This window comes from Quercus robur, chromosome 7, assembly GCF_932294415.1.
Source record: "Quercus robur chromosome 7, dhQueRobu3.1, whole genome shotgun sequence".
Classification (NCBI taxonomy): Eukaryota; Viridiplantae; Streptophyta; class Magnoliopsida; order Fagales; family Fagaceae; genus Quercus; species Quercus robur.
Window position 1 is genome coordinate 19,839,299 of NC_065540.1, and position 20,082 is coordinate 19,859,380.

At 31.7% G+C, this 20,082-nt stretch overlaps 1 protein-coding gene across 1 annotated transcript; it reads right to left on the reverse strand.

Moving 5' to 3' along the window:
- Positions 1-16,129: 16,129 nt before the first annotated feature.
- Positions 16,130-17,769, reverse strand: LOC126692680 (uncharacterized). Its single transcript, XM_050388378.1, has one exon. It carries the CDS (start codon positions 17,631-17,633, stop codon positions 16,491-16,493), a length of 1,143 nt encoding a protein of 380 aa, XP_050244335.1. The 5' UTR covers positions 17,634-17,769; the 3' UTR covers positions 16,130-16,490.
- Positions 17,770-20,082: the final 2,313 nt, after the last annotated feature.

The following is a 20,082-nucleotide window of genomic DNA, read 5'->3' on the forward strand; positions in this document are numbered from 1 at the left end:
TTTTGGGAGTAAGAGGTTGTGCTGGTGCATGGCTTACCGAGTTATTGGTTGGCTTGATTGCTTGATGAAGAAGGGGTTTCATGGTCCCCATGGAATTTTTTTTTAAAACTTGTTAGTATTTATAGTTGGAAGTTGGCCAATAGAATTTAAAAGGAAAATGATCAATTGACCCTTATGTGTTTGCTAATATAATTTACTTATTTGATGTCTGGCATATAAAGTTAAAACTTTGGTTCGTCAAAAAAAAAAAAAAAGTGTTAAAAGTTTGATCCTTGTGTTGAGTGATGTTGTGTTGTCCGGATCCACCTAAAAAATTGTTTGGCTGCCTTCTGTTTTTATTTTCATTTACTCTCTCTCTCTCTCTCTCTCTCTCTCTCTCTCTCTCTCTCTATATATATATATATATATATATATATATAGGTTGGGTTCAAATTACACCTGGTATAACTCTAAGCAATATTACACCATCTAATAATTTGTTAATGGATTTATCTTTTGAAAATTTTACCGTTGGATTAGATGTTCTATATGTTCTAAACATACATGCCAATTTTCATACCAATCAGATGTTATTTATTATTCGATCCATAAACTCATTTTTTATGCATTATTTTTAACTATAAAAATTCGAATTTATACAATTGATAGATGACATGATTGTTGATCTTTGATCACCTTGAAATTTTGCAAGCATAGAGAATATACAAAGATAATGTAATCCAATGGTCGATTTGTCAAAATTCATATCCAATTAAAAAATATTGAATGGTGTAACATTACTTAGAGTTACACTAAGTATAACTTAGAGTTAGCAACATAAATTAACTTAAACACACAAGTTGTCTAATTTAATTTCTTATAAGTTGTGTAATCTAGATTTTCACTCATATGCATTAGAGTTTGATTTTGATGAAGACTTACCTTCCTCATTATTGAGTTATTAAATTTATCTTCTTCAACTAATGCTAGAAGCGGTTGTCATTTAATTATAGTTATTGAATTAAAGTGCTCTATTTGACTATTTGTACCATGTTCTTTATGTTGCCAATTAAAATCCTTTTAATTGAGGTAATAGTAATCAAACCCACTCAAAATCACCAATTTAACTTTAGACCCCCCGGGGCGGTTTTTTAAGTAGAGTAATGTACTCTATAAATCTCAAAAAAAAAAAAAAAAAAAGAAATCTCCTTCCATGCTTTTCTAATAATTCCAATGTTCAAGGAACTTAAAAAAAAAAAAATGCAAAACAAAACAAATTATCCATATTGCCATTTAGGACAACTTTTTCTTTTACCTTTTGTTTGTAATTTTTAAATATTCTGACCCTTGGATCTGCCTGAAAAAGATAAACCTAGATATCATTTAGAATATATTAACTTTAGCCGACTCCAAAGAAAATGGGAAGACAAACTATGGCGAAAGCCAAAAGCTGATATCATTATAATTGTTAATGGGCCATTTTCACCCAAAATATATTATTAAACTAGTTGCCAACTAAATAAAAAGGTCACGTGATAATTTGTTTTTATAATATATACGAGAAGGTATATTGCTTGATCCCTAATCCTACTACGTCCATTTTCACCCAAAATATATTATTAAACTAGTTGCCAACTAAATAAAAAGGTAACATGATAATTTGTTTTAATAATATATACGAGAAGATATATTGCTTGATCCCTAATCCTACTACGTTTAGCTTTGACTAATCACAGTCATATCTATCCACGTAGGGATTATGATGTTATGCAGAATATTTTAATGGTTAGTTTGGATAGAAGTATTTGAAGAGAAAGGTTTGGATTTTAAATTTTTAGGTTAAAAAAATTGCATAGAGTATGAAAATACCATTTTTATTTATTTATGAATAGATTTGAAATTTATGAATTTTTAAATAATTGGGTGTAAGATGTCATTTCAAATTCATATTATCACAATCTCTTTTTTTTTTTTTTTTAGAGTGAAATCTATGCTTAAATCATCATGCTTTGATAAATTTATATTTAACTAGTAATTGCTCTTCACATTATTAATTTTAAATCCTTAAATCTAAACACACCATCAAAAAGTTTCTAAACCACAGAATATGAATGAGTTTTCTTCAAATAAGCTTAAAATCAAGCTTTAAAAAAAAAAAAAAAAAAATACCCGTACTATTATTTGAATCTCTCTCCCCACCTATGATATAATGCATATTAAAAAAAAAAAAAAAACCGTAATATTAAGTTAATATAAACCAATGAAAATTGTTATAGTTTTGCGTGATTGAGCAATTGAAAAAAAGAAAAGAGAAAAGTGAAAACAAGAATTTTACGTTGTTCAGTTTGAATCATTTGATATTTAGAATTGTATAGTCTACATATGCTTATCGGAAAAAGTCCTTAATGACTACTCTTTACTATTTAGAATTGTATTACAATGAACTTATTGTAAGGTTTATATAAATTATATAATCCTAAAACATTTCTATACTTAATTTGCTTGTTCTACTAGTATGTGAGGTTACATCAGGTTTACCCAGTTGGCCATAATATCACTAACAAAAATAAGATATCCCAACCTCAATCACACTAGAAATGAACTCTTTTTTTGCTGGGAAGCAGGTTGTACATCCATCAAATTGAAGAATGACTTCTTCAATACAGCCTGCAATATTTAATAAATGGTAGGAAGCAGCATGATTCAAGATAGGCTTAGGGTGTATCCTTTTCATTTATTTCTTATTGACATCATGATTAAGAACTTGAAAATAGGAATAATTTTAGTAATTATTTAACTTGTGGCTGAGCTTAAAAATCCAAACAGGCAATTCAACTCTATCATCAAACTCGACCCCATTGGAAGCAACTGAAACTATGGGTTTGGTCAACTGCAGACTCATAATTAACCTGAGATCTTAGTGGTTAACCTGTGGTTGCTTACGTGCGTGACTTTTTCATGGTGGGCTGAGCACTCTGTTACATCATAATTAACACACCGAGGTCAGTCTACAGCACTTTATTCACACATGTCGGTACGTACCACACAATGGCTTAGTAATGTAGATGAATGATTATTGGCCTCTATTATACAATTGAAGCAAATAATTGTGTACCATGATCGATGTTACTTGTGTTCGTCTACTCTTATGCAATGCACCACGTGTTTTTTGATTTCTTTCTATTCCTTTTCTCTTGCTGTTGTTGTTAACATGGCCGCTGTGAAACGAATAAATTATACTTTGAAAATTGATAGCAATGTTCAACAATAATAATTTCTTGATAGACATGCAACCAATTAGGCCCACCGTCAAGTTGTCAATGAGATTCATGCAAGTCACGATCCATCACTCTCATTCAGATTGGTTCTCAAACAAGATTGGTAGCATTAATCTTACTATCTTAGAATGTCATGATTAATTCAAGATCAAATTCATTTTTGTCTAGCATTTTTTGGAGAATCTTCAAATATTTCAGCTTAATTTACATGGAAAAAAAAGGGTATGGTTTTCTTTTTTGGAGCAACGAATGATAAAAAAAAAAAAAAAAAAAAAAAAGGCTATGTTTAGATGGACGGAGATGGGGAGAGATGGGATGGGGTGACCAAATGCCCTTTGTCTCTATCCATATCTACGTATACCAAAAGAAATTCGGGAAATTGGTTAGTCATATATCAAAGAATACATTCGACAATCTTTTAAAAAAAGAAACTAAAGAACGAAGGTAACACATGAACCATATGCTTTGTGACGTGCCTCTGTTCTAAAGATTTAGAGAATATTAATGGTTGGGTTTGGTGAGATTCTTGATTTTGATATTTTTAACTATATGTACAGAGGCTAATGTTCACAGCAACAGGCACAAGTGGGACGGCAATTAGAGAAACAGTCCTCCTACTACAAACACATCTAGACACTAAACTTACATATAATTTTACAACATGCTAGGGTTTTGAGAGTTGGATCTCGGACTCTATAAGTTCATGTTTTGATTGAAAAGTAGGCTTGTTTGTTTTATGTCTTAAAATATAGAAACTTTTTTTTTTTTTTAAACTTTCACACAAAAATAAAACAGAGGAAGAATATGGTGCGAAAAATGTTTTTAGAAAATTTTAATTTGAAAAGTAGTAGGCTTGTTTGTTTTATTTCTATGTCTTAAAATATAGAAACCTTTTTTTTTTTTTTAAAAGAAAAAATTTGGTTATAAAACAGAGTAAGTGTACGCTTCAAAACGTGTTTTTAGAAAATTTTATTTCAAAAGTAATTCGGCTTGTTTGTTTTATGTCTTAAAAATTCAATTATAAAAACTGTTTTTTTTTTAATCGACATTCACAAAAGCATAAAAAAGAGTAAGAAAAAGCTGCGAACCGCTTTTTTTAAAACAATATTATTTACAAGAACATTGACGGTGTTGTTTTCTACAACTATTTTTTATTTTGAATTTAAGAGCAAATATCTTGTATACATCATTTTTTCCCCCTTATAATGTATTCTATTGAAAACACAACCAAACATATTATTATCAATTTGTTCAAATTAATTAGGAATCAGTTGTAATTTGTTTTTGGTGTCCTAGGTGAGCTCATGTCAGGTGTGCTGAGATGTGGATAGCTAGGATGTTTTGTAGCGAACACTGAACAATATAACTGCTAAGTGACATTCAAACCAAAACAGAAAATTGGTCCTAAATACCATTTTCTTTATTTTCAGTTTTGAGATCTTGTTTTCCAAAAGTGCTAAACCAAAAAAAAATGATAACATTGTTTTTTGAAAACTGGTTTCAAATACAATTTTAAGAATATGAGAATCATGTAATGGAATACACGCGTAATTTTCTTGTTTCACTTGTACTTTTAGATCGTATGCAGAAAATGTGATTTAAATATTTTTAACGTGACTGAAAGAAAGTCTTTTTAGGCTATCTTTCAATCAAGTTGTTGTGATGGGAATCGAAGTGGAGGTCTTTCCAGCCGGCTGGGATTTCTTTTGGTTGTGTGATTTTGTTTGTGTCCCTTTCAGGCTTCAGTTCAGATAACGCGTCATTTGTTCTCTCTCTCTCTCTCTTTTCTTCAATATTGTGTAGGAACTTTTTTACTTGACTCATGATCCATCATCCATCGCCATCTTCTATACGATTTTCTTTTTTGAAAAAATCTTCTATGCGATTTTCTGTAACCCTAAACGTGCCATTACTTTATTATTGAGTACTACATGGTCTACATTCAATAAATTTACTGACGTCTATCAAATCTTTATTTCTATCCTTTCATCTTTATCATTCTCTTTTAGTGTTTTTTATCCTTTCATCTTTATCATTCTCTTTTTGTTGTTTATAATCCCACTTGATCATGGAGGGACTCAAGCAAATTGCAAATAAGCCAATCCATTAGTGTGACTTTTAACAACTTTTTCTTTTCGTTTTTTAAGCTTATTTGTTTATGCATAGTGTTTAAAAATCACATTTTTTTTTCTTTTTAATAGACAACTACACTAATGCTCCATTTATTTTGAAGAAAAACATAAAATATTTTACATGTAAAATATTTTTACATGTTTAGTATGATAAAAAAAAAAAAAAAAAAAAAAAAAAAAAAAAAAAAAAATTCAAGCAAACCACCAAAACTGGTAGCTCAGCCACTAGAGACGTTGGTGTTGGGGTTCGGTAACTGGACTACTGGAATGGTAGCTTTAGCGACTGCCACCAGAGTGGTCTCTAGTGGCCGAACTACTAGCGGCTAGCGACAGCTTTAGCGGCTTCCAACCCATTAAACCATTGACTTAGCCACTAGATGTGGTGAGGGGAAGCCACTGTGTGTTTTCGTAAAATGTTTTATCAAAATTTTAAAGGTAAAACGTTTTACAATGTTTTATATATGATTTTTTGGGTTAATGAAAAATATTTTACAAGTTTGACCATATTTACATGCAAACAAACACCTAAAAATGGGAAAGCATTTTCTGGAAAACATTTTACTTTAAAACAAACGGAGTGTAGATTCAAAAAAAAAAAAAAAAAAAAAAAAAAAAACTACATCCAAATAGATATTACCTTTGCTAAGAGCATTTGTATCAGTTTGTCTAAAACTTTTCATCTATTTTGGTATAAGAATTTACTTTTTTCTATTTTGTACAAACACTTTTGAAAAAAACCTGCATTAGATTCTTTATTATACATTCTATTTTCTTTAAATAAATCATTTTTTATATATTTATTTTTATTATTTCATCTACCAACACACATTCACTCTCTTCATTTTCTAGAGAGAGAGAAAAGAGGAAAATAACAAAATAGAAAAATACAGTATCTATGTATATTTACACAGTTATTGTAGCAATAATATATATATACAATGTTATGGATGGACTGATGCAAATAATTTTTGAGTAAAAATGTGTAAAACTACTAATTTTTTCTATTTTGCAATGTCTAGTATGAGTGCTCTAACAACTTTTTAACGTGTTTGCTTTTCTTTTCTTTTTTTGATAAGTAAATAATGGAGGAGAGAGGAGGTAAAGTTTGAATCATAGATATGAACTACTCTGGAACCTCTTTTAGTTTATTTATTTAGGTACAATTTTTTTTAAAGCTTTTTTTTTCCTAGATATATCTTACTATTTTTTGGAGATAGATATAACTTACTTTAATCAACTTTCAACAAATAAACAAATAAGTTCCAACTGTATTCAAGTCAATCGTATTGGCTCTGGAGAACAAAGCAGGCCTATAGTGTGATGGTTACCTTAATTAAAAATTAAAAAAAAAAAAAAATCAAAGTCATTTGTTTCGATCGAAAAAAAAAAGTTTGAAAACTTTTTTTTTTCCCTTGAAAGTTTCTTTACCTTTTAACCTGTTAACTCAAAATCAGTGTCGAAAGATTCCAAAAATACCATCTTTTTGTATAGAAAATTGATTTTTAAATACCTCAGAGATTTTTTTCGTCAATCAAAATCAAAACTGAATTTTATTACTGTCCTCACCATTTTTAATCGGAAACCTGAACAAAATCGATTAAACAGCAATGACTGACTTCTCCACAGGGTCTTTCTTCGAAGTTTTGCCTCTGAAATTACACCAGTGGCCAGCTACAGAAGTGCCCCAAATATCATGCAACTTAAAATGAACTATACAAATGTTGTGGCTCAACTATGGACCATAATCACCAAAAAGTTCCAATAACCTGAAAATGCAGCAATTGGTCACTGAGTCATAAATCACCTTTTAATCAAGATTAGATATGTTAACACTTTACAGAGACAAGCTTAGTTATCAATTAATTACTTTAATAAGTCCTTAAGGCTGTCTCCTACTCTCCTCTCCTTGCTTGGCCATCATAATTGCTAATGGACTTGGAAACATTGGCATTTGGAATGGCTACATGGAGATATCGTTTCCTTTTAAGTGTAAAACACGGAAGATGAACCTTTTTTTGTCCGGAAAATTATTGTTTTACACTCTCGAATGTATAATATTTTACACTATATTTGTACTTTCACATTAAATGTCCACATTTTACATACCTGATGAATGAAACAATTAAAGCTATTTTTGTTTTTCTTTTTGGCTAAGATCATAATAAATAAATATTAAGTAAATTTCATTTTAAATAATTTATTCCAAAGGTTATTATAAATAAAATCTCATAGTTTCAAAGTTTTCAAAATTAAAGCATAAAGTGCTTCTTCTTCTTTATTTATTTATTTGTGTGGATAATTTGATAGTTACAAATTACAATGGAGAAAAGAGAGATTTGAAATAACAAGAAGAGTCAATTTTATCATGGCCCTTAGCAAATAATTAAACCATGACGTTTAATATTGTCCTAAATTACAGTATATATTAAACCTTATCAATTTGTAAGTTTTAAATCAAACTTTGGGCTTTTAAAATCATATTGAATTTATTGCGCACTCTTAGTGTGGTGGTCACTCCACAAATATAAGTGCTTTGTGGGGTGTGGGGGTAAGGGTCGGAGTTCAAGTCTCCAAGAAGAAAGTTCATACACATATATATTTAAATTAGGTTAGAGTAGAATTTCTATCTTGTATATATATATATAAAAAAAAAAAAAAAAAAAAAAAATCATATCGAATTTGCTAAGAGCCTTGTAGTTCAACTAGTTGCTACCTCTTGGTGTTTCTAATGGGGATATCAAGGGTTTAACCTCTCTCCTCTAATTATAGATTTAAAAAAAGAAATCATATCAATTTAAACTTTGGACATTTTAGATTCGAATTTGGTGGATTAATTTTCAGGTTTGATTGATATGTTTAAGTCAATGCGATTTTGAAACTACAAGGTTTGATTTGAAACCAGATAAACTATAACCTGTAGGGTTTAATTTGTAACAATCTTAAACTTCAATGTTTAATTTGAAACTTTTGAATCCATCCTTAATATAACATATAAACCATTTAATCCAAAATCTTAAACCTAAGTGTAGGGACTCGTGTTGGGGCCCAGGCCCAACAGGAAGGTAGTTCTGGCCCAAGGAGCCCTAAACAATGAATTTGTAGAGAGCGGGTTACAGAATTAGGCCCTAACGAAGTGAATGTTAGTTAATTCTGGGCCATACAACAATTGAACACAGAAATATCTCCTTTAAGTCCACTGGATATTCGGTTCGAGGAGACGTATGGGGGGCACCTCTGTTCTTGAGCAGAAGCTATGGTCTTTCTCTCTTTCTTCTGCTCTTCTTCCCTCTTTTTTCCGGTCCCTTCTTCATGGGGATTCCCTTATCTTATATAGCCTCCTTAAAGTCATCAGAACCTTACATTTGTTGATCATCTGGACCTTCACTTGAGTGCCCGTCCCATCGGACATCTTCCCTATCTTTCTGTGAGTTGTAGTGGCCTAGGTAACACTGTTCGCCTGTCCTCTCCACATTAATGCAACCAGAAAAGTAGCTTCCCTGCATTTAATGCGGCAGCTATAATCTCTCCCTTGACATCCTATACTCTCTTCCCTCCCCTAGGCTTGTGAGGGTCATCCTTGCTACCAATACTCGTTGGAGTGATTCTTTATTGCTGGTAGGATGCATGTTTTAGTCATATTTAGCACGTCCGAGAAGGTATTCCTCATCTGACTACCTTTTAAATAAGTTTGGGCCCATAAGAGTTGGGCCGGAAGCCCTTTTGGCGCCCTACTTTCTCCTCGGACGTGGCTGGACTCTGTATGGGGCTCAAGGCCCATTATTTGATTTGGGAACTTTACCCCTACACTAAGAATCTGTTTGGCAGAAAGTAAAAGAATGAAATAAATATATTAAAAAAGAATCTTTAGAAGTATTCTGTTTAGTAAGAAGAAATCGAACTGTTACGAGGGAATTACATTTCATTCAATTTCTTTCTAAGCATTCATCCTGTTGAAAAAGTATATAATACTCAGGGAATACAATAATGTCATACTCATTCCTCTCACGTAAATGGTGACTCTCATTTGTGAGACCTATTATTATGTGGGATGAGAGAATGTGACATTTTTGTACTTCTAGAATATTGTATAATTTACCAATCCCATATTAGAGGAATACTTATTCCTTTAATGAAATAGTAATATAATACTAATTGGACAAAGTTTAGATACAAAATTGTTTGTAATTTAAGGCTATAACCTTATTCAATATATTTTTATTGGAGATGAATTTTGACAAATCCATTATTGGATTACATCTTCTTCTTATATTCTCCATGCTTGTAAAATTTCTAGAAAATTAAAGATCAATAGCTATGTCGTCAATAAATTGTTTAAATTGCAAGTTTTTGTAGTTTAAAATTATGTATAAAATATAAGCTTATAAATCATATAGTATGTAGTATCCGATTGACACAAAATTTGACATATGTATTAAGAGTATAGAGAACATGCAATTCAACGGTTAGATTTTCAAAATATGTAGTAATGTTTATTTTATTAAGTAAAGTTGTTTGTAGCCTTATGCTACAACCAATTTTGTAGCTAAACTTATTCCTATTTTTTTAAAAATACAAATAAAAGATGAATAGTAATTAAAATGGTAAAATCACATATTTCTTTATTTTTTTAATTTTTATTTTATGAACTTCCAAATACACTAGGAAAAATTACACCATATTTCATTCCATTCCATTTCTTTATTATCCACTCATTCTATTTTTATATTGTTTTTATTAACTTGAATTTCCTCAAATTATATTATATTAATTTCTTAAGATTTTTATTGCATGTGTTGACAACATTTATCTTAAGTTCTTCATTTTTCTTACACATGAGACTTCCATTCACACATCAATACCTAAGATAATGGTGGCGGCTCTAGGATATATTTTTTTTTAAGGGTTAGTAATAAACATAAATTACACAAAATTTAAAATAAAAGAGAACTTGAATATACTTGAATATATTGACATTACAAAAAAAATAACACAAATTCTTGAGGTTTTACAATTGCCTTTTACAAGTACGAGATTTCATATTAATTTTGAAGTTGTTGCATGATAGTTTCATTATCAATCCTGTATTCTATATCTCTTTCATTTTTTTTTTTTTTTTTTTGAGGGAATATCTCTTTCAAATTTGGTAAGACCATAATGGTTTTTTTTTTTTTCAAATTTTAGATCAAATTAGTTTGTTCGTTGATAGACTTTTTTATGTTTAAAAAGGCCAAGATATTGTTAAGATGATCAAATTCAAGCTTATTTCAGCTAGGCTTAAAAAAATTCATAATTAGAGTATTCAAAATTTTATTTTAGGGATAAAAAAAATCAAATTGAATTAAAACATTGATATATATATATATATATATATATATTTATATAATTGCCAACTCAGGGGTTTGAACCCCTGTAATTAACATGGCACTGCCCATTAGACAAACAATTCTTAAATTTAATTCAGCATTCTTGATTACAAGGATAAATTATTTTACAACATTTTTACAAACTGTTAATGTGGTCAGCTTCTTATTAGTTTTCATCTTAATCCATCATTAACATCACCTTTTTTATTTACTAATAATTACTCACCACATTAGTATTTTGTAAATTTTTTGTAAAAATGTTTGTACCTCTAGTATTATTCCTTTATTAGCCAATTAAAATTTTAAGTTCGCCCTCATAATTTAGTAATTCCCAAAGTAAACGTGATTAGTCAGAATTGAACTACTTGAATTATTTCAATCAATTTCATGCCAAATCTTCTTTTTCTTTGCGCGTTGGAACTCCTCAAACATGTTTTGAACATTTGATTTTCCAATAGACTTAAAATAATGTCTTTCTATGAAGAGTTTCCCCACATATGCATTACACAACCCAATTGCTATCCACCAAGGCGATCGTGAAAATAGAAATGTTGGCAAATCCCAAGTCCCGACTCTCCTCAGTAGCAGCAGCAGTGATAGCATCAGTGACTATTACATCCCCTTGCACTACCATAGCTATAGCTCAACTACTGACAGGTTTTGAATAATTTTTTTGGATCAAAATTTTTTTGGTTTAAAATAAAGACTTGGGTTACCTTCAGTCCACTGTATTGGAGTTGACATGATACGGACACATATTCAATTTTTACCGCATGTCGGCTTCGCACTGAAGTCAAGCTTTACACTCAAAATAATTATAGATGTTTTGAGAATGTCTCATCCCTGCAATCAATGCCAAAATGAATAGCCAGCCATAGGATCAAAGACCAGCCGCTTCTTTTGAATTGACATGATCCAATAGGTTATTTGTGATTTTTTAGAGTACATTAATAAATATATATATATACATAAAAAGATGTGATAGAATTTCAAACTTATAACGTGTTTTTCATGATGTTTGTTTTATATCATAGTTTTTTTTTTAATGTAAATAGGGAAGATTAAATTACAAATCTCTTATTCGATTACGAAAAACTTTATTTGTTGAGCAAACTAAAGCTACATATCACTTACCACCGCACACTCTTGGTGCGATGGTCACTCCACAAGTATAAGTGCTTGTGGGGTGTAGGGGGCAAGGGCCGGGGTTCAAGTCTCCAGGAGGGAGCTTCACACACATATACACTTAGATTAGGCTAGAGTAGAATTCTATCTCGTAAAAAAAAAAAAAAAAAAAAAAAAAAAAAAAAAAAAAAAAGCTACATATCACTTTAAGACATTTTGCCTCTAGATAAATGGAAGTTACAGATCTGCTCATAATATCATGCAATTGAGGAAGAAATATAAAAATATCATTTATCCCATGGAAATATACAAATATTGTGGCTCAACTATGACCATGAATCATAATCACCAAAAAGTTCCAACAACTAGGAAGTGCAGCGTTGGTCGCTGAGTCATTAATCACCTTTTAATCAACAATGGAGATGTTAACACTTAACAGGGACAGGCTTAGCTATCAAAGGGTGTCCCCTTGGCCATCATAATTGCTAATGGACTTGGAACCGTTGCCATTTGGAATGGCAACATGAAGACATTGTTTCATTTCTTGTAGAACATGGAACCTTTTTCATTTATCTTTTTTGGATAGGATAACAAATCAATATTAGGATAAATTAAATGGAATGGTTTCAAAAGTTTCAAATTACCTCTGAGTGTTGGACTTATACAAATTAAATCTTATAATTAGTAGGCAAATCAAACTCTATTAAAATCATATCTATCAATTTAAATCTTGGAATTTTTCAGGTTACATTTGGTTGTGTTTGATTATCGAGTTCAATTGAGAGGTTTGAGGCAATACAATTTTAAAAGTATAGGGTTCCATTTGAAATTAATGAAACTATGGCCAACAAAGTTTAATTTAATTGTCTTAAACTTTAAAGTTTTAATTTGAAACTTTTGTAACCATAGGGATTAATTTGAAACAACCATTTTATAAGATTCAAATATATTTTGCCTCAATTTCAAAATCTATACAAAGTAACAAATATTTCAAGTTGTGGGGGAGATAATATTGTGGGGAAACAACAATTGATCTTAATATAACATGTAGAGATATCACTTAATCTACAACCTTAAATCTAACATTTTATTTGTAAAAAGTGAACTGAATGAATAGGAAATAGAACAAAAACGATTTTTTTTCCAGGAATTTAGTAAGAAAAATTGAAATGGTTATGAGGTAATGCAAATTTCATTCCCTCCCCTCCTAATTTTATTTTTTGAAAAATGAGATGAACACTTGTTCCCTTATAAAATATAAGTCAAAACCAATTTTATCCCATTTTGAAACAAGACAATTAAAAGATGAAGGGTATAATGGTGACATCATATGTTTCTTTTATTTTGTTCATTCTTTTATGAACTTCCAAACATGCTAAAAACAATTACACCATATTTCATTCTATTTGATTCCTTTATGATCTACCTATTTTGTTCTATTCTTTTATATACTTAAAAACGTAAAAGGTAAAAGTTTGGCCGAATTATATTAATTTTTTTTATAACATATAAGGACATCAATCACATCACTAATGGATAAGTTATTTATTTTTCTTCCATGTTACTTCCATCCATATATGAATACCCAACACAAACAATTCTTAAATTTATTTCAGCATCCTTGACTTATTGAACAATTAAAATCTGTAGTTCTTCCTCAGTAATTCCCAAAGTAAACATGATTTCAAATCAAAGTGAACTAGAATTCTTTAAATCAATTCACCAGTTATGATACCTGATCTTCTTATTTTTTTTCTTGGAACTCCTCAAGCTTTTTTTGAACATTTTTTTTATTTTGCAATAGACCCAATATTTAAATCATTCTATGAAGAAGATTTTCCACAAATACCATATGCATAACACAATCCCACCTCCCTCTAGTAGCAGCAGCAGCAGTGATAGCAGCAGTGCCTTGCACTACCTGAGCTTAACTTATATATTGTCAAAACCATAAAGAGCAAAGACCAGCCAACTCTCTTGTATTACCTTTATGGCTTTATCCAATATACCATTTGCTATCTTAATCCTAATCTGGTTTAGTATTTAGACACAAATTCTGTCATCTACTTTGGTTGAATCAGATGGATAAACACCAGGAAGTTCAAACAAATGGATAAACACTTTTTTGTGAGTATACTCAACCTGAAGATAAGTCATAATGAAATGATATCCATAACATTTCTTCATCTTCTAATGGATTAAGAAAATGCCAAGATATCAATCAAAGGTCAAAGTACAAAAAGAACATAAGCAATCACATTAAACTGAAGATAAGTCAGTTTCTTATCTATACAAACCAAAGGTAGGTGTGGTAAGCCCAACCCTCAAACCTTTGTAAGCGCTGAGTGGAATTTTAAAGTGACGGCAATTTTGTAAATAGAAAATAGAATCCACTAAGATGGATTCAGTGGACTGAAGAATTCAGAAGATGAGTGCAACACTCCACTAAACCACTTATGCCTGAAGAGTCAAAAGGTGTGGAGGTCAGAGGCTTAGAGACGTTGACAAATGGAAGTGTAATAAAGTCATTATAGTGCTTTTCACAGTTGCTATGGCCTAAAAAATGACATGAGATAATTGCTTGTAAGATGGGTCAAGGGCATTCTACGATATACGTTGTCTTCCAATTTAGGAGTTGTCTTTGACCTTAATATACTACAAAAGATAACAACGACTATGACTTGGGTTGAACGCATCCATCAGGTTGATATGCATTATGTTAATGGTAAAATGAACCTGATCCGCATTATATCAATGTTCAAGATTGGCACTATCTATAGTTTGACTTTGCTGAATGTAGTGTGCAATAACAGACATGGTGGCCCTTAAATAGACAATTCCCTATATCTTTAAGAATTATATCTTCAGTTTTATGGCTGTGTGTGAATAAGCACGTATGTCAATTGGAAATATGTAATGGTAGAAAATGCATATCTGATGAAGAATACTTTGTCAATCCTATCTCTTCCTACCTCTACTTCTGCTAATGAAAGCTCGAACTGGGATAAAAATAAAAATAACCAATTTACTACAATATGTAACATGACAGCAATTATGTCCATTAAGTGTTAGTATGTAAAACCTGTTTAAAGCTTTAAGAAACTGCCGATAGAACTTCACTCTTTTTGGTAGAAGTCATTTTAAAGATAGTTATTTCCCCTCCTAAATTTCTGAGTTTAAATGTAGAATATGGAAACAACTGCACTCTTTTTGCAGCTACAATGTTTGACAGAAACTGATGGTCTAGGAATCAAACTATCTTTGAAGCAACCATAGCTGCTCAATTATGTGAAGTTTGAAGTTGATGCTATGTCTTCCTCATCCTCCAATCCAGATTTAGCTTATATCCGTGATGAATTCAAATCTGTTCTCAATTCATTTTTGTGTTGGGACTCTGTTTTTGTCCCTAGGCATGTATATTATCTTGCTCATAACATTCGCTGGGCGATTTTTTTTTTAAGTGGGGTGGCCCCCTTACCATCTCTTCTCCCCTCTTGGGTCCATCTCTTGGAGGATCAAGATGGGCCAGTACCACCACCCCCCCCCCCCCCCCCCACCCCCCCCCCCCCCCCCACCCCGGTTCCTCTTTCTCCTTTATGTATTTTAATTCCAAAAAAATGCAGAATAGAACTTGGTGGGCTTCCATTATGTTTTTATTTGTAAGAATTTGAAGAAAATATGGGCTGTATTTATCATATCACAACTTGTATCCTTTCTCAAGTTCCCAAGTTTTTGTTTTAATCTTTTTTCTCTTGAAAAGCACACACACAGTAAAGCCTAATCATCATTGTTGTTGAGCCCCAACATTACAGAACTCCATCACTTACAAGTAACAGCAATGTTTCTTCAACATGTTATTTTATCGACCTTTCTGATTTATTCAATGTAGCAAGTAAAAACTAGACAAAGAGGAATATCACATATGCATGATGTATGTACCAGCATGTGTTTCAGTTTTGCTAATGAACCATCATTGAAGATTGCTAATGAGCTCTAGCTCAACTGACACTTCCTCTCCTTGCAAGTGTGAAAAATATGAGATTGTGGGTTCAAGATCCACTGAGTGCGTTTGTAACTAATCTATTAAGAAGACGTGTTAATTTACTCGAGCTATAATTATAAACTGACTCACTCATGTGAAACCTCAATCAGAGCAATGCAAGGTTTAGATTTAAAATTTTTGTTTTTTCTTGTTCAATGAACATATATAAATACTATTAACATACAGTGAACGATTAAGTGAGATCAAGTCTGAGCAACACATACTCCCAAGAGCTAAATTTTCATTCAACAATGCGAACATATAAAGACTAAACTCTCAATTTACAATTTAGTCACAACATAATCTAGATATACACACGTACATTGTGGGAAAGATTAATGTAGCTCTTTGCCTGATCATCTTCTAAGTACTAATATCAATAACCTCAAATGCAAAGTGGGACAACATCACCATCACTCAGCTTGCACAAAATGGACGAAAACATCACCAATCTCATTGCTGCTAAATTCATCTGGTAGAGACCCTTTTCCTTAAGAAGCTGCTAAATTCAAAATGATTCAGCTTCCACTCCATTATCCTTACAATTCAAGTCATTCCGGCCGTTCTTGATTTAGAATTCGTAACTTCCATCTTCTTGCAAATTCATGTCATAAACATCATCAGATTGTGAATCTCTCAACCCCAACAAACCATTACCCTGAACATTCCGTCTAATGGGGCCCTTTTCTCTCTGTTTTCTATCAAAACCAATATTATAAACATCATCAGACTGTGAATCTCTCAACCCCAACGAACCATTACCCCGAACATTCCGTCTAATGGGGCCCTTTCCTCTCTGTTTTCTATCAAAACCAATATCATAAACATCATCAGACTGTGAATCTCTCAACCCCAACGAGCCATTACCCCGAACATTCCGTCTAATAGGGCCCTTTCCTCTCTGTTTTCTGTCAAAACCAGCTTCCCCTGACTCCAACTCACCGGAACCAATGGGGCCCTTTCCTCTCTGTTCTCTATCAAAACCAGCTTCCCTTGACTCCAACCCACCGGAACCATTCGAACCCACATCGTGAAACCTATTCCTATTCACATTCTTTCTCAATTTCCCATTACTTCTCTTCCCATTTTGTCTATTCACACCCGATATTTCCAAACTGTCTTTCTGATACGAACTCTCCGAATCCAATAAATTCTGACCCTTCTCCTCCTTTAATTCATCCAACCCACCATTTCTTTGATAAGGTTTGATACTATGAACAACCCCTTTAGGGAAAAATCTAGCTGAGGGTAACTCATCCACAGTCTCAAACAACTGGGGCCCATCTCTCTGAGTCCACAAATCGAACCCACCAGGCCTTTGAAACCTATCAGCCAAGACTTTCACTTGTTCATCAGCGCCAACGGAGAGCAAGTTAGGGGCTCTCTCGACAACTTCCCAAGGCCTCTCGAGCTCTGACACAGCAGCCTTGAGCTCTGCTCGCTTTCGCATCTCGTAAATATTGCGCTCGCGAGCGAGGCGAGCCTTGAGGAGCTGCCTGGCTTTCTTTGCCTGCATTCGCTTCCATTGCCACTTTGATACGCCACCTGGGTAGGTTCTGGGACCCCCTCCCATACGAATAATCGTCGTTTTGGGTGTGATGGGTTGGGAGTAGAGTGAAGGGTTATAGGGTTTTGGGTGGAGGAACAACTTCGTTGGAGCTGGACCTGTCAAACAATTTGAGAATGAGAGTGTTTGGATTTGAAGGATTGACATTTTTCTTAAACCAAGAAAGAAAAAATTGTTGTTGCTGTGATTTCTATGTTAGGGTTTACAGTGATTCTATTCTATGACTATGAATGAATGGTTTAGGAGTTGGACTTGGGAATGAAAGCAAGGAAGAGAAAGATCAGTGGAGCTTGTGGTTTGTGTGAACAACGTTATCTGCAAACTAATTCTGTCTTGGGTCATTTCTAGGTAATGGGTTGGGCCTACTTGTAACAAAGGCATTTGGGCTAAGGTAGGCTTTTAAGTTTTTAACGTTTTAGAGGACTCATAGAAAATCCAAATTAGATTTCAATCATGTTCTCAATTTGCGCCCCAACGTGTTTAATCTAATTTGTAATTTTGTATCATGTTAATTATTGAATGTAAAAATTAAAGGGTCAAAATTCAATTAGATTCTAAATTAGATTTCAATTAAAGTCTAATTTTTGTCACGAATTCCTCTAATTTTTTTTATTTTTTTATTATTTTTGTGGTAACTGAATTATTGGATGTAAAAAATGAAGTGCCTAAAAGTCCAGTTTAAAAATGGTGTACGTTAATACCATGTATAATTTTAATCTCTTCTTAAAAAATGTATAATTTGAACCATGTAATTGTAATTTTTTTTAATTGTATCTGTGGATATGCACGAAGTTACACACTAGTATATATTAATAGCCAAAACTTAGAGAAAATCTAATTAGATTTTAATTGGATTCTCAATTTGTATCATATGTCCCATTTTATTTTTAATTTTATGTCAAGTGAATTATTGAGTGTAAATATTGAAGAGTCCAAATCCAATTAGATTCAAAATTGAATTTCAATTGGAGTCTAATTTTTCGCCATATGTCTATTTAAGTTTATAATTTTTGTGGCAAATGAATTATTAAGTGCAAAAATCGAAAAGTATAAAACCAATTAAATTTTTAATCAGATAAATAAATAAATAAATCATATATATATAATATGAAAAACCATTACATATTTTACAAATGTATAGTTTAAAAAAATGTAAGCTAATACAATATATAATTTAAACTTCTTTTAAAAAAATGTATAGTTTGAATCATATAATTGTGATTATTTTTAATTGTACCATTACATATGTACAAGGGTACACACTTATTGTTGTATAATAGAAAATAATCACATTTTAGCCAACTAAGTTCAAAATTCATATGTTAACTTATGTAAAGTTGTGTAAAAATATATGATTGTTTCTGTAACTGTGTAAATTTATAATGACACTATTCATTTTGCATTTAGTTTTTTATTCTTATGCTACATATCACAAGGGTGAAAGAAGAGAGTAGATGAAATGTAATGTAAAATAAATAATCTTATGTGTGACATTCTGAAAAGTCAGTATGTAAATTTAAAAAAAAAAAAAAAAAAAGTAGGTTTTTATGCCAACAAGCCTGAAAATTTTGCACCAATGGATGCTTATGCTGTTAGCCGTTGGGTTGTGACTTCTCAGTTCTCAGTTCTCAGTTGAAGCCTCCACTTCAATGCACGTGCAAATCGCCAATTAAGTTGGGCATTGGGTTTGAATATCACCAAATGATGAACTGGCATAGTATTTCCAGCCAAGAATTCCTGTTTAAAATTGAATCAACAACCCATTGCACACAATACCATAATGCCAGAGACAGCAAACCAACTGAATCAAATGGTGCTGTACGATGGTCTCTTCACTCCTTAGGTGTCAAAAACAATTATTAATTGTTTCCTAAACTACAGGCATCATATGGAATTCCCTCTATTTAATTGTACAAGTTTAATTATTATAATTAGCATCTTGTTAGCTTAAGAGTTATGAATTCTGCATCATGTCTGTAATTTCCAAAACAGTTCCATAAATATAGGTTCTAGATCCCAATATGTCTATTAATGTTTACTAACTTAATCAAAAAGATAATTCTGTAAAAATATCAGTATGATGCATAGCCACAGACATATAATATAAAGGAAACATATTTTTTACATTTCTGTTGTTTAGTTGAAAATGGTGACTGGTGAGATATGTCTTGGCATGTTTTCAGCATGTAGCTCTACAGTGCTTGAACTAATCAAGCATTTGAAATTCAGTGTCTGGTTAGAGTTTAATTTGCTTGTGTTGTTTATGGATAATATATTTGACAGAGAAAAAAAATAAAGGTATTTACATACAATCAGGGGCGGAGTCACATAGTGGCTTGGGGGGTCGTGGCCCCTGCAAAAAAAAAAAAAAAAAAAAAAAAAAAAAAAAAAAAAAATTTCCCATTAGACTATGAAGAAAAAATAAATAGGCCCCCCCAACATTAGACAGCCGGCCCCCCCTACCCATTTCTCACCCATTCTCCTAGCCCTCAATCAAAAATTAGGAACAACCTCAAATTAAAAAAAAAATATATATATATATATATATATATTATCTGTTCTACTTTCAAGCAAAAAAAAAAAAAAAAAAAAAAAA